We start from the raw sequence: 12,614 nt of genomic DNA, 5'->3' as shown, positions 1-12,614 counted from the left end.
AAGAAACGTTTTTTTGTTTTAATTTCAGACTAATGTATGCTTGATTTGCTTTTCTTCACCTATCCAAACAGATTTTTTTCATTTTGGTTTTAATTGTGTTTCCTCGTCCTGAAAAATGATGGCCTGTAATATGAAGCCCTTCTGAGTGTGGTAACTTTCCACTGGCTAGCTGATTAAAGTCCTCAAAGGTTTAGAAAGTGGAAGGAATGAAGGAACGAGTGAGTAAATGGCTAACTCACTAGTTTCACTTAAATCACTTCTGTTGCATGCTATGTCGCTTATGATGAGCCTTGTAAAATCTAAGGTTTTGTCTCCTTTCGGCTGTTTTTTTTTTTTTTCCCTTCATAGTTTCCAGGCACTGTCACAAACTTTGATTCTTTGATAGCTAAACTCTTAATTCCTTTTTTTAAATGTTCGTTTTCATTAAAGTGCTATTTAACATTAGATATTAACTTTGACAGACGTTAATGCTGCTTCTCAATTAGGTAAAATATATTCTTGGTAAGGTGCCAATTTGAATTGAATATATTTGAATTTGGTATGTGAATTAAACTGTTGTTTAAACCTTACCCGTCCATCACATGTGTGATGGAGCAGCCAGCTGGTTTTGTATATAAGTGGGGTTTTTTTCCCCCTAGCAATATTTAAACATGAGAAAATGGCTTCCTATTGTAGAAAAGAGAACTTCATATGAATTTAATACAAGATCTCCTTGTTTGTCAGGTTCTTAGACTGCCTAGAATTTAAATTGGCAGACACTACTTTGGTATAAAATGTTTTCCATGGACGATATTAATATTTTAAAATCCTTTTTGCTCCTGCAGATTTCCAGTAGACAGGAAGTCTAGCTCTATTTACCCTTTGGCTACTAATGAATGCTGTTAAATTATTATTTATCTTCTTTAGGCAGAGGCAGTACAGGTATGAGATCAGAATTGCCAAGTAAGGCAAGCATTTAACTTTAAAATTACAGAAAATGCTAATCTATTGACAGGTGGCAACTGAAGTATGGATACTAGAAAGTATTTTGGACCCGAGTCAGAGATTTGGGGTTGTATTCCACCTGTGTCACTAACTTGCTGGGTCGCCTCGACACCTGTGTCGCTAACTTGCTGGGTCGCCTTGAGCAAGCCACTGCCCAACTCTGGATGGCATATCCCCTCTATAGTCTCAGCTTGCACACCACACCAGCCTAGCAGCTCTGACCGAGGTCAGTCTCCAGCTGCATTTTTCATCTTTTTTATAATCCCTTAAACCCTTGCTAGGCTTTCATTGCCAGTTCTTTTCCCTAGGATTTTGCATTTAGAAATACTGAGGGCTTCCTACCTTTTGGAATTTTTCTATGCTCATGAAATTAATGAAAAGTTACTTAGAGTTACCAAAAAAAAGTGCCAGAATTAAAAGTCTCGTTTGAATGACTGTTTTGGTAAAATCAGACTGTTTCTATCATGACTAATGTACCTTCACTATTTCAGTTTTGAAGTTAATACATTTGAGTCCTGGTATGGCGAGGCATGATTATCAGTTTGTCTCATTACCCATGCTAGTATTCTCTCACTTACTCATTGTTCTAATTAATCTTTCCTTTTTTTTTTTTTTTTTTTTTGCCCAGAATGATTGAGCAGCAAGGCTCCATATCATGGGAGTTACATTTTAGGTTCTTGAAAATTTCATTGACTTGAAATAGTTTGAATTGCACTAAGCTAAAATTTACCTTTTGTTGGTTTTCTAAGAAATAAAGTAAACAAAATGACTTGCGTCAGTATTGAGAAATTAACTGTTAATTTCAGGAGGTGTCTTGTTTTAATGTAAAAGCTAGAGATAGATTTTTTAAAACCTCTTCACTAAAGGAGATCTAGCACTATTACCTAAAAAGGCAGGCAATAACCAGTGTTGGTAGGAATATGGGGAAATGGAACCTCATACGTTGCTGTTGGCAATGTAGAATGGTACAGCTACTGTGGGAAACAGTTTGCTGGTTCCTTAAAAGTTAAACATAGAGGGGCGCCTGGATGGCTTATTCGTTAAGCACCTGACTTCAGCTCAGGTCATTTTCTCGCCGTTCATGAATTCAAGCCCCATGTCAGGCTCTGTGCTGACAGCTCAGAGCCTGGAGCCTGCTTTAGATTCTGTGTCTCCATGTCTCTCTCTCTCTCTCTCTCTCTCTCTCTCTCTCTCTCTCTGCCCCTCCCCTGCTTGTGCACGTGCACCCTCTCTCTCAAAAATAAATAATCATTAAAAAGAATTAAACATAGAATTACCATATGACCCAGCATTTCCACTCTTACGTCTCTCCCCAAGAGAAATGCAAACATATGTCCACACAGAAACTCATACATGTGTGTTTACAGCAGCATTATTCATAGTAGCCAAAAAGTGGAAACAGCCCAAATGCTTCTCACCAGAGAAACGGATCACAAAATGTGATATGGCCACACAATTGAATATTATTAGGCAATTAAAAGATGAAGTACTGATACAAGCTCTACAGCTTGGATGAAATGTCCAAAATATTATGCTCAAAAAACAGCCACAAAAAGCCCCACATTGTACGATTCCACTTACATGACAACTCCAAAATGGGCAAATCCATAGACAGAAAGTAGATTAATGCTTGCCAGGAGCTGGGGGCAGGGAAGAATGGAGACTGACTGCTAATAGGTATGAGGCTTCTTTTCGTGTGACAAAATCTTTTAAAATTGGATAGTGGCGATGGTTGTATAACTCTGTGAATAAAGTAAAACCCATTAAATTGTATACATTAATGGGTGAATTTTACAGTATGTGAATTATATCTCCATAAGTAGTTATATATATAAAAACATTAATGACCCTATTATTATAATTATTTGAAATTATGAAAGTATATTTAAATTACACTTTTGCTAAGGGCTGGAAGGAAGGAGGAGTGGGGAGTTCATATTGAATGAATACTGTGTTTAAGTTGGCAAGATGATAAAAGTTCTAGAGATAGATGGTAGTGATGGTCGTACAACACTGTGAACGTACTTAATCACACAGAACTACATGCTTAAAAAGAGTTAAAACAGCCTTTTTGTTGTAATGTGTGAGATTCTTCTATGTTTTAGAACTTCTGTTCAGTATGTGTGTTTGTTAGGGGAAAGGGTGTTGGTTATACACACATATACATGTCTTTATCTTGGCTTTGGATGAGAGCCTGAAAAAAATATTTTTAATTTTATCTGCCAACAGGAAGATAAAAGAGGCCAAACTCTGGAAAAGTTATGTTGTTAAATTATAAAATAGTGAAATGCTCTTCTCAGAGTATAAATTATCACAGATTTCCTGAATTTCTTGGCTAATCTTGGCTCCTTGAATGGGAAAACACCTTTATACTTTATATAGTACATATCTTTCTATAAGCATTTTCCTTTGAATAATAGGGTAGAACACATCACCAAAATGCAATGAGGGGCGCCAGAGGGGGCTCAGTTCATTGAACTGCTGACTCTTGGTTTTGGCTCAGGTCATGATCTCACGGTTCATGGGTTCGAGCCCTGCACTGGACTCCATGCTGACAGTGTGGAGCCTGCTTGGGATTCTCTCTCTCCCTCTCTCTTTACACTTCCCCTGCTCCTCTCTCTCTCTCTCTGTCTCTCTCTCTCTCTCTTTCTTTCTCAAAATAAATAGACATTAAAACAATACAAACATAGGGGTTATATTTTAACAATACAATAAACGAGTTTCAGAATGCAAAGGAAGGGATGGAAAAATGAAAAAAAAAATCCAGCAATGAGGAAGTCCCTGAAAAAGGTATTAAGTGATTTCTAAGGGCCATGGAACTTTGTTATAACCCCCATGCAGTTTGTAGGCTCTAAGTTTGAACTTCCAGGGATTAATCTGTGAGAGCATTTTCTGAGTCTGGCTGCTATATAGGACATTTGGATTTGAAGACTTGAAGATCGATGGCACAAATGCCAGCAGTGCCACTAACATAAAGTATAATCGGAGGTGTGTTTGTTTTTCTTGACCAGGAGGTAGTTTCTTTTAAAAGTATAAGAAACATACAGCGTCTCCGTGTGTGTGCGCATGTCTGTGTATTTTCTGTCTTTTCTTCTGTTGCAGGGAGAATTATGGTCTTCCAACATCTTTGTCCTTTACAGTAAGGGTTTTTCTAGAATTTGGCACTATAGTATATTACCCTTGATTACAGGATCCAATCAGAGTTGATGTACTCAGAAATCCATTGATGTGATTAATGGTCTCCTAATCATACTTTTATTTCCTAGATTAGCCCAATTTCCTGCAGTTTCACAATTTTTGAGTCATATCTTGAATTACCCTTTATAGGGGGCCTGAAAGCCCTGTATTTTTAGTCAGTAATTTGCATGATTATTTTAATTTTCTTTGATTTCTTTTGCTTGAAGAAAATGAAATTTTGATCGTTTTTGAACTCTGAGTGCTGTTCTATGGTAACTGGCCAACCTAGTGTGAACTTTTTTTTAACTATATATATTTTTTTCCAGCAGCCCTAGATCTAGAAGTCTTCCCCAAAATTTCTACCGGTCTGGTTTTTATTCTTCTCAAAAGTAAGCTAAAATATTCTCAGATTCTACAAGTAACAGGAAGTGCACCAGGAAATGACTGTACAGTAAATGTAATTGACCATTCACTCTTTGCAATTGGTCACAGGATTGGCTGATAAACAGTCTATTGAATGAAAAAAAATGACTTCTAAAACCTTTGAATACATTTGAAGATCATTGGCGTCTTTGGCACCTTACTGATTTTTTTGTGTGTCTCTTAACCTTTTTCAAATGATTGCATTTGAAAGTAGGAGTCTTTCATATCTAGTGGTTGCTTTAATATTTGCTTTGTTTTCAACAGTGCCCTTAAAGATAGCCGTTTTCCCCCAATGACAAGGGATGAGTTACCACGGCTGTTCTGCTCAGTGTCTCTGCTCACTAACTTTGAAGATGTCTGTGATTATTTGGACTGGGAGGTAAGACTATAGAAATTTCTTAAAGAAAAATGAAGGTAATTCCTGAGTAAATGTTAAAAATTAGGCCCAGAAAACAACTCTTTCAGCCCATTCTCTAGTGGGGTGGAGGTGGAGAGTCACATGGATAAATAAACCTCACATCTGATCAATGAGATATCAGTGAAGGAGTTGCTGTTTTTTGTTTTTTTTAATGCATGTGTTGTTTTAATCCCCAAACTGAAGTTGCTGTTTGTTTCTATCCTGTTACTGTACCACAGCACCTCACAAATGCTGTTAATAAGTAGTAAGAAGGACTGATTAGAATTTATTTCTCCTCTTAATCCCATTCTGATGTATTTTGGTCATAACGGCCTCCAAGCAGCTAGGTGGTCAGAGGATATATCTCAGAAGCAAGGAGCAAGACAGGATAATACAGCAGTTGGGGAAATCAGCATGTGGATACACACAGGGTGTTGGATAAGTACACTTAAATCATGTCAATTCATTCTGGGCTACCTTAATTTATGCACTTAAACACGCTGACAAATAATATTAAGGTCACATCTCGGGTATCTCTTGAGCATTGTCGTTATTGAAATAGCCTACATCGATCATATTTATTGTGTAGTATGTCGGGTTGGCTTTTTAAGGAAGTTTGGAGGTTCTCACTACGATTTGTTTTGGTGGTTGGGAGGAGATAGTTGACTATATTTCCATGAAATTTCACACACAAATGTGCACACATTACTGAATGCATACTACATTCAAGGCACTGTGCTACATACACAAAAGTCCTCAGATTTGGTCCCCACCATAAAGTGTCTTATAGTCTACAAGCAGAGAAAAAGAAGTATGCACAAAGCGTAAAGAAATAAGTACTCCAAGAGTGAAACAATGGGACTGCAGTGATACACGTAGCATCCTCTCACATAAACACTCATGAATGACGGGACTGTATCTTTACGGTAGAACACGTTTTAATTTTTCTGCCTTTTTAGAATGGCTACCTGCCATGGTAACTGAGATACTTTTCCTTGTGGACAGATCACTGTCTTGATAATTGATGGGACCTGAATTTTATTTTTGGCTTTGCCCTGATTCCTTGTGAGACTTGGGACAACTTATTCCACTGCCATTCAGTTTTCCACCTATAGAATGTGACATTTATAAAGTTCCTAATCTTCCTTGGAAAAAATCTCTATGATATAAATTATTGTTGTTATACCTGAGCTGTTAAAAAGACATTCTGCAGAGAGTAGGACAAAAGAGTTCCTTTTGAGTTTTGTAGTACATGGGGTTTTTTTGGAGTATTATCAGAATATGAAAGCATTTGGGGATTTTTTTTTTTTTTGTAAAGGAAAAAATAAAATCAGTTGCTACTGTTGATTGGAGCCAAGTTGGATGGTGTAAAACCTTTCATAGCATTAAAATGTCCTAATTGATTGTTTTCTAGAAGTTCATCGTTCCTATTTGAATTTTTCTTAAAGAGAAGTCTACCAATATCACGGGAGCATTCCCCAGTGTTTTAGTTTTAAATGATCCCAAATTATATCCCTCACTTATTAACAAATATTAAAATTTGGTTGGTTCTTTGAATGTTTGAAGGCTACTCCTTCCTCTTCTCTAGCTAGAATTTTATTTCTGCTTTCTGAATTGCAGAGTGCCGTGTGTGTAGGGGTAGGGGTAGAAGCGATAACGGGGGACAAGCCTGAAATCTAAGGGATGACTGAGCTACAAAACCACTCCTACTCTTATTTGCTATCACTGAGTTTGGAAGTACAGTTGTGGTGTGTGGGGGTTTGCACATGCGCGATTGTGCATGTGTATGGCATGAATGTATATTGCATAAATATGCATGCATGTCTTTTGGAGGGAAGGAAAAATGGGAGAATCCAATAGTAGTTAAATCACTACGGGCAGGTGCACAGTGCACCACCCTCTTCTTTAGCCCATGTCAAGTATGGTCTACAGCTAAAGTTAACCTTCATACGTTGTATATTGTATATTTGTTTTATTTTATTTTTAATTGTTTTAACGTTTATTCATTTTTGAGAGACAATGTGTGAGTGGGAGAGGGGCAGAGAGAGAGAGAGAGGGAGACACAGAATGGGAAGCAGGCTCCAGGCTCTGAGCTGTCAGCACAGAGCCCGACATGGGGCTTGAACCCAGGAGCCATGAGAGCATGACCGGAGCCGAAGTTGGACGCTTAACCGACTGAGCCACCCAGGCGCCCCTGTATATTGTATATTTAATGCATTCCTTAAGGCTTAAATATTGACATCTATTTACTGATAACCTTCTGGTTAAACTAATAACAACAAAAATACATGTATATTTGTACTTGTAACATACAGGTATTTGAAAGTGAATTAGGGACTGTCAGAATGGCTATGCCTAGAGGAATAGACTGTCCTTTTTAGTTAGTTCATCATAGCTTGAAGTATTTAGCATAAGAGAAATTTGTTCCCAAAGAGTAAAGGTGAAAATTATGTTTTTTTAAGTACAAGAATGTGATTTGGGCTTAAAAAAATATACCATAGTCAGTGATTAAAAATGGTATGGTATTATTATGGGGATGCTGTCATAAGGGTTATCCTTAATAATTCTGGAAAGACACTGGTTACTTGAAATACAGAATACCAAAGTAGAATTAAAAGCATTTTTTAAAAAGTATGTGTCAAGCCATTTGCACTCCTAGGTATATACCCTCCCCCCAAAAATGAAAACAGATGTTGAAACAAAAACTTGTACACAGATGTTTATAGCAGCACTATTCATAATAGCCAAAAGGTATTGACACAAGACAAATGTATATCAACATATGAATGGATAAACGAAATGCAGTGTATCCATCCAATGGAATATTATTCGGCCAGAAAAAGAAATGAAGTAGTGACGCATGGAGGAACCTTAGATACGTTATGCTAAGGGAAAGAAGCTAAGCACAAGGGGCCACATACTGTGTGCTTCTGTTTATATGAAATACCCTGAATGGTCACCTCCATAGAGAGAGCACATTAGTGGTGGCCACGGGTTGGGGGAGGGGCTGACTGCGTTTAATGGGTACAGGGTTTCCATTCAGGGCGATGAAAAAGTTATGGAACTGGATGCTGTACAACATTGTTAATGTACTTGGTGCCACTGAATTGTACACTTAAGAAGGGTGAAAATGGTAAATTTCATATTATGTGTATTTTACCAGAATAAAAAGGCATATATGCCTATGCACATACACATTTAAACCTGTTGTCCATAATAGTACAGTGATTCTAATTTATTGAACAAGAAAACTTTGGAAATTCCAAAATTATAAATTAAGGCAAACCATTTGTAATTACGCCGTTCTGAGATAACTACTGTTAACATTTTGGAATATTTCTTTAAATTATTTTTCTGTGTCTTTGTATCAATAAATGTGCATATTCATGTAATTGAGGCCATATCGAATATACAGTCATTATTAAAAAGGATTGTGGGAAAGCCTTTGTTTATGGTTTATCTTTATATATAAGTTAATTACTTGTATTGCAAATTTCCTTTACAAGGGGGTCAGTCTATATTATGAGAGCATACGTTTCACTTGGAGAAATTTCCCACTGTCAAATAGGTATCCCTTTCCTTCCAAGAATGAAATCTCGTATTCACCATAAGTATCTAAATTTAACCTGAACTGCAAAGAGCTGCATATGTTTATGCCACAGGGGGAAACAGGAGATGATTACAGAATTTTAATAGAGAACTTTTAAGTCAAAGATCAGTAACGAGTATGTTTTATATAAGCAGAAGCCTCTAACATAGGGCTTTTCTGGTAGAAGGGCAGTTGGAGAGTTGACCCCCACCGGTGAAGCGTGTTACTGCAATCGAATTCCTAATTAAAGGGGCGCAAATGCCCAGATCAAAGCCGGAAGAGGGCTAAGTCTAGAGGTCCCAAAGCATAGAGGTGAGTAACTTCAGTAACAAGAGAGACACCCCTGTGGTCATGAAGACGAGGGACGTGACCGGTGGTAATAGCCACCTAATTTTCAAATGATGAGGAAACAAGTGAGCTACCACAGAGTCAGCTACTGCCCTCCTCTTTTTCTTCATCCGTGGTTTTTAACTGAGCCTGTCTGGGACCTCTGTTTTGGTTACATGTCTCTAATTTTATAATGGAAGTTAATAAGAAGGTGGGATTTACATCAATCGGACGTGGTTTTAGAGGCTAGAATGCTTCTCTTTGATACTGTGAGGGACGTTTGATAAATAGTTTCACAAGTAGATGTAATTAACTTCGAGTCAGTGTTGAATTGACAGAATGATCGGTGATGCTTCCATGTTATATATCCTCAAATAATAATCATAACATGTAAAATGAGTGTCTGTAGGTGGCCTGTCAAGGAATCTGTGTAGTGATTTAAAAACCAACAAAACCATCCTCAAAGACCATAAAGACAAATTGGAACTCTGGCCCCACCCTTCTGAGAAATGCTCATTCTTGTCCCCATTGTGGTATAACTTATTGCCCTGGTAGGTATGTATGAGAAGGATGAAGAGTAAATGATATGGGGGAAAAATTCATTAACTGATAAATTGAAATATCTATCTGTGAGGCGAAAATGGCTGTTAAATGAGGAAAATTGCTCCCCTAGGGTGAAATATGAAGTGATCTGCCTGGTGTTTGAACACAAAAACTTATTACCATTGTTCTGTGTTCTTCAGTTGACAGGATTCTCTTAATTCTGAATGACAGGATGATGGGCAGACATGGTACTTCAGAAAGAAAGAAACGCTCAGGCAGTATGTTGGAGTCCTTGAAAATAATGTACAGGCTAGAACATGTATAGTTATACCATTTGGGAGCCATGTTTGTTTTTCAAGATCTGAAAGGATATCAAACCAATGACATTACAACAGCTGCAGTCTGACCTAAGGGGTGACTCTAAGTGTGTCATTTTCAAGATGATATAAATGAGTAAGCTTTTTTGCTTGTAGGAGAACTTGTATAGCCGGTATATAACCAGTGATCTTGCAGGAGCTCATGTAGCAGTTTGCTGACAAAAGACAAAGTATTTTCTAGATTATAGTCAAGCATCCTTTATTTCTGTGCTTCCATTTTGAAGGCATGAGGAAGAATTCTAAAGTAGACCGTTAGGTCATATTTCAATAGATTAGTAACGTTTTCACAAACCATAAGGCGCTTTTTGTTATATCTAGCTCCCTGGATCACTGATACCTCAACTCTGTATACCGCTGTCACTTGGATCGTGGACTGTTCCTTTTTAGCACCCAGCACTTACATGAAATCAACCCGTGGTGTGTGGGGCTGGCCAGCATGATTCTAGTCTGATACCAAAAACCTATCCCCAGAGTATAGAGCTAGACCCCAAGCCCCTAGTCTCATTCTGTTCCTAAAGTACCAAAACATCTGTCATTGTGGGTGAGCTTGTTAGAGTCCTGGTACTCAGAGTGAGACTCCCGGTACTCAGAGTGGTGTACTTCACTTTAAAAAGCACACCTTCTGAGCGATCACAGCTCCATTTCTGACGTGTTTGATTGCAGTTAATAACATCGTGCTTTTGTAATCACCTTCACAGGCGTAAACAGATGAGTAAATTGGCTATCGTCATTATCTCTCATATATTTTAGAAGGTCACGATCTCCTTCTCACCCTCCCTTCCCCCCCTTAAAGGTTTACATTTTTCTAGCTCCTCTCAATGTACTGCTGAAAACAGAGTTCCCATTCAGACACAGATGTTTCGCATGACTCACGTTGAAATGAAACGGCTTCTCGTTGGATATGTTCTCTCTACCTCCCCCTCATTATTTTTCCCTAACTATGATATAACCATGCTTTGCTTATATATATATATATATATATATATATATATATATATATATATGCTTTGTATTTCTCAGGGACATTGAGATTTTTGTATAAGATGTGCCACTATTACAATAATTTAGTCTTTGTCCTGATGCTGTACTTGAAACATTATTTTCAAGTGCCATGGAACATTGGGAAGGGAATGCTTCAAGCTTCCTGGCCATCTAGTAAAGCATTTGCTGTGAATCAGCACTTCTGTGTATTAGAAGTCTAGTGGGGAAGCAAGCCAAACAAAGTAAAGTAACTTCTAGAAGGTGATTTGATGCATGGAAATTTCCTGTAGCTATTGGTACCGTTGGTGAAATGGGCGTGCACAGTGTGGTCTGTCGTCAGGCCTCCTCCACTTGCTTCCTGCTTTTCTCCCAGCGTGTCGGTTGGTGGGGGGGGACATTTTCCTGCTTCTTCCCCCAAAGCCACAGACCCTTCCAGCCTTTTCCCTCCTAGTAGTTGCATTATAGTCTGCTCCTCCCTGGATCTCTGTTTCCTCACCAGGATGCTAGAAAAGTTGGACTAAATAATACCTAAGGTCTCTCCGGAGGCTGACCTCCGTTTGATGCTGTGACCACCCCCCTTTTCAAAATGGCTTCTGTTTGATTTTACTACCAGAGAATGAATCACCACTAGCCCTTTAGAAGTCATAACAGAGCCCTACCTTTTAAAATGGGAGGGTGGCAACAAAGGTGAACAACAGTCCAGTTTTTGAAGCTGTACATTCTAGATTTCCTTTCCACCAAAGATTTCTCTTTCAGAAGAATACTATTCTAAACAGCTAATGCTACATTTTATTACTGCATCATCCCCTGTTTTAAGTCAACATTATATTTATAAATCTAAATGATGTAAATATATTAGGGAGTGACTGTTCACTTGACAAAGATATTTTGCTTTGCAGAAGGACTCACTATAGAGTTTCTTTAAGGCCTTCCTGGTGACTTCAAGATTAATCCATTTACATAAATTCAACACATATGTAACCTTTTAGGAACAAATCTCTTTTGTAGCCTGAGTAAAACTGTATCGAGTCCCATACTCCATGTACAGTTCTAACCTGTATAAGATTTTTCTGTCTCTTATCAGGCAAACAACATTATTTCATATTAAGTCTTTGCCAAGAGGTGTTTTTCTTCCACAGCCTTTGAAAAGCACACTGATTCACATGTCTGGATTTTAAGAAAATTTCTTGACTTGAGTTCTCTTTGCCTGTAAATTCACTCCCTTCCTCATCCCCTTAAAAATGGTAGGAATGCATTTTTCTAACTTTTGATGAAAAGCAGGCTTTTTATTTAAAGGTCACCTGTGTTGCCTGAACTTTCCTTGGAAAGCTTCAGGATGTTCAATTTTTAAGGAATGCTCATTATAATTAATCATTACAGAGAATTGGTTTTTTTTTTCCTTACTTGTACACTGAGCTGTCACTGCATGTCTGCAAAACCTTAAGAACAGTTTCTTTCATTGCACATGATCTATAAACATGTTTGGCTTCACAGCTTTTCAAAGCACCTCCTCATTAGCCATGCTTTATTTAAAATCTTAGCTAATTCTTTAAAAGTTCATGGGGGTGATTATTAGCTAGCTCAGGTATTTTAGAGTTGTGTGTCTGTTATTAGTTAAAATAAATGTTATCAGATTTTTCAGTGGCTTTTGTGAAATAAATTGGCAGGCTTGCATTCCTGATAGACAAGATGTCCGAGGCTCCTACAGGAATCAAAATTGGCACTAATTGGTCCTTTGGTAAGCTCTGCGAAAGCCAAGAATCAGTCCATGGAGACTGAACTAATTTCTAAATCTACAGGTGACTAATTTGCAGGG

At 37.8% G+C, this 12,614-nt stretch overlaps 1 protein-coding gene across 3 annotated transcripts in view; it reads left to right on the top strand.

Annotated features, from left to right (window-relative positions):
* AMMECR1 (AMMECR nuclear protein 1) overlaps positions 1-12,614 on the top strand; it is a 109,062-nt gene that overhangs the window by 83,926 nt on the left and 12,522 nt on the right. Inside the window, exons 3-4 of one of the 3 annotated variants that reach the window (XM_042973875.1) lie at positions 4,491-4,550; positions 4,849-4,963. In XM_042973875.1, coding sequence (XP_042829809.1) covers positions 4,491-4,550; positions 4,849-4,963 — 175 coding nt within the window. Of the gene's footprint in view, positions 1-4,487; positions 4,551-4,848; positions 4,964-12,614 lie in introns of all 3 variants that reach the window. The other 2 variants (XM_042973873.1, XM_042973876.1) reach the window with 2 other exon arrangements.

The sequence above is a fragment of the Panthera tigris genome, chromosome X (assembly GCF_018350195.1).
Source record: "Panthera tigris isolate Pti1 chromosome X, P.tigris_Pti1_mat1.1, whole genome shotgun sequence".
Lineage (NCBI taxonomy): Eukaryota > Metazoa > Chordata > Mammalia > Carnivora > Felidae > Panthera > Panthera tigris.
This window is presented reverse-complemented; position numbering and strand designations above follow the sequence as displayed.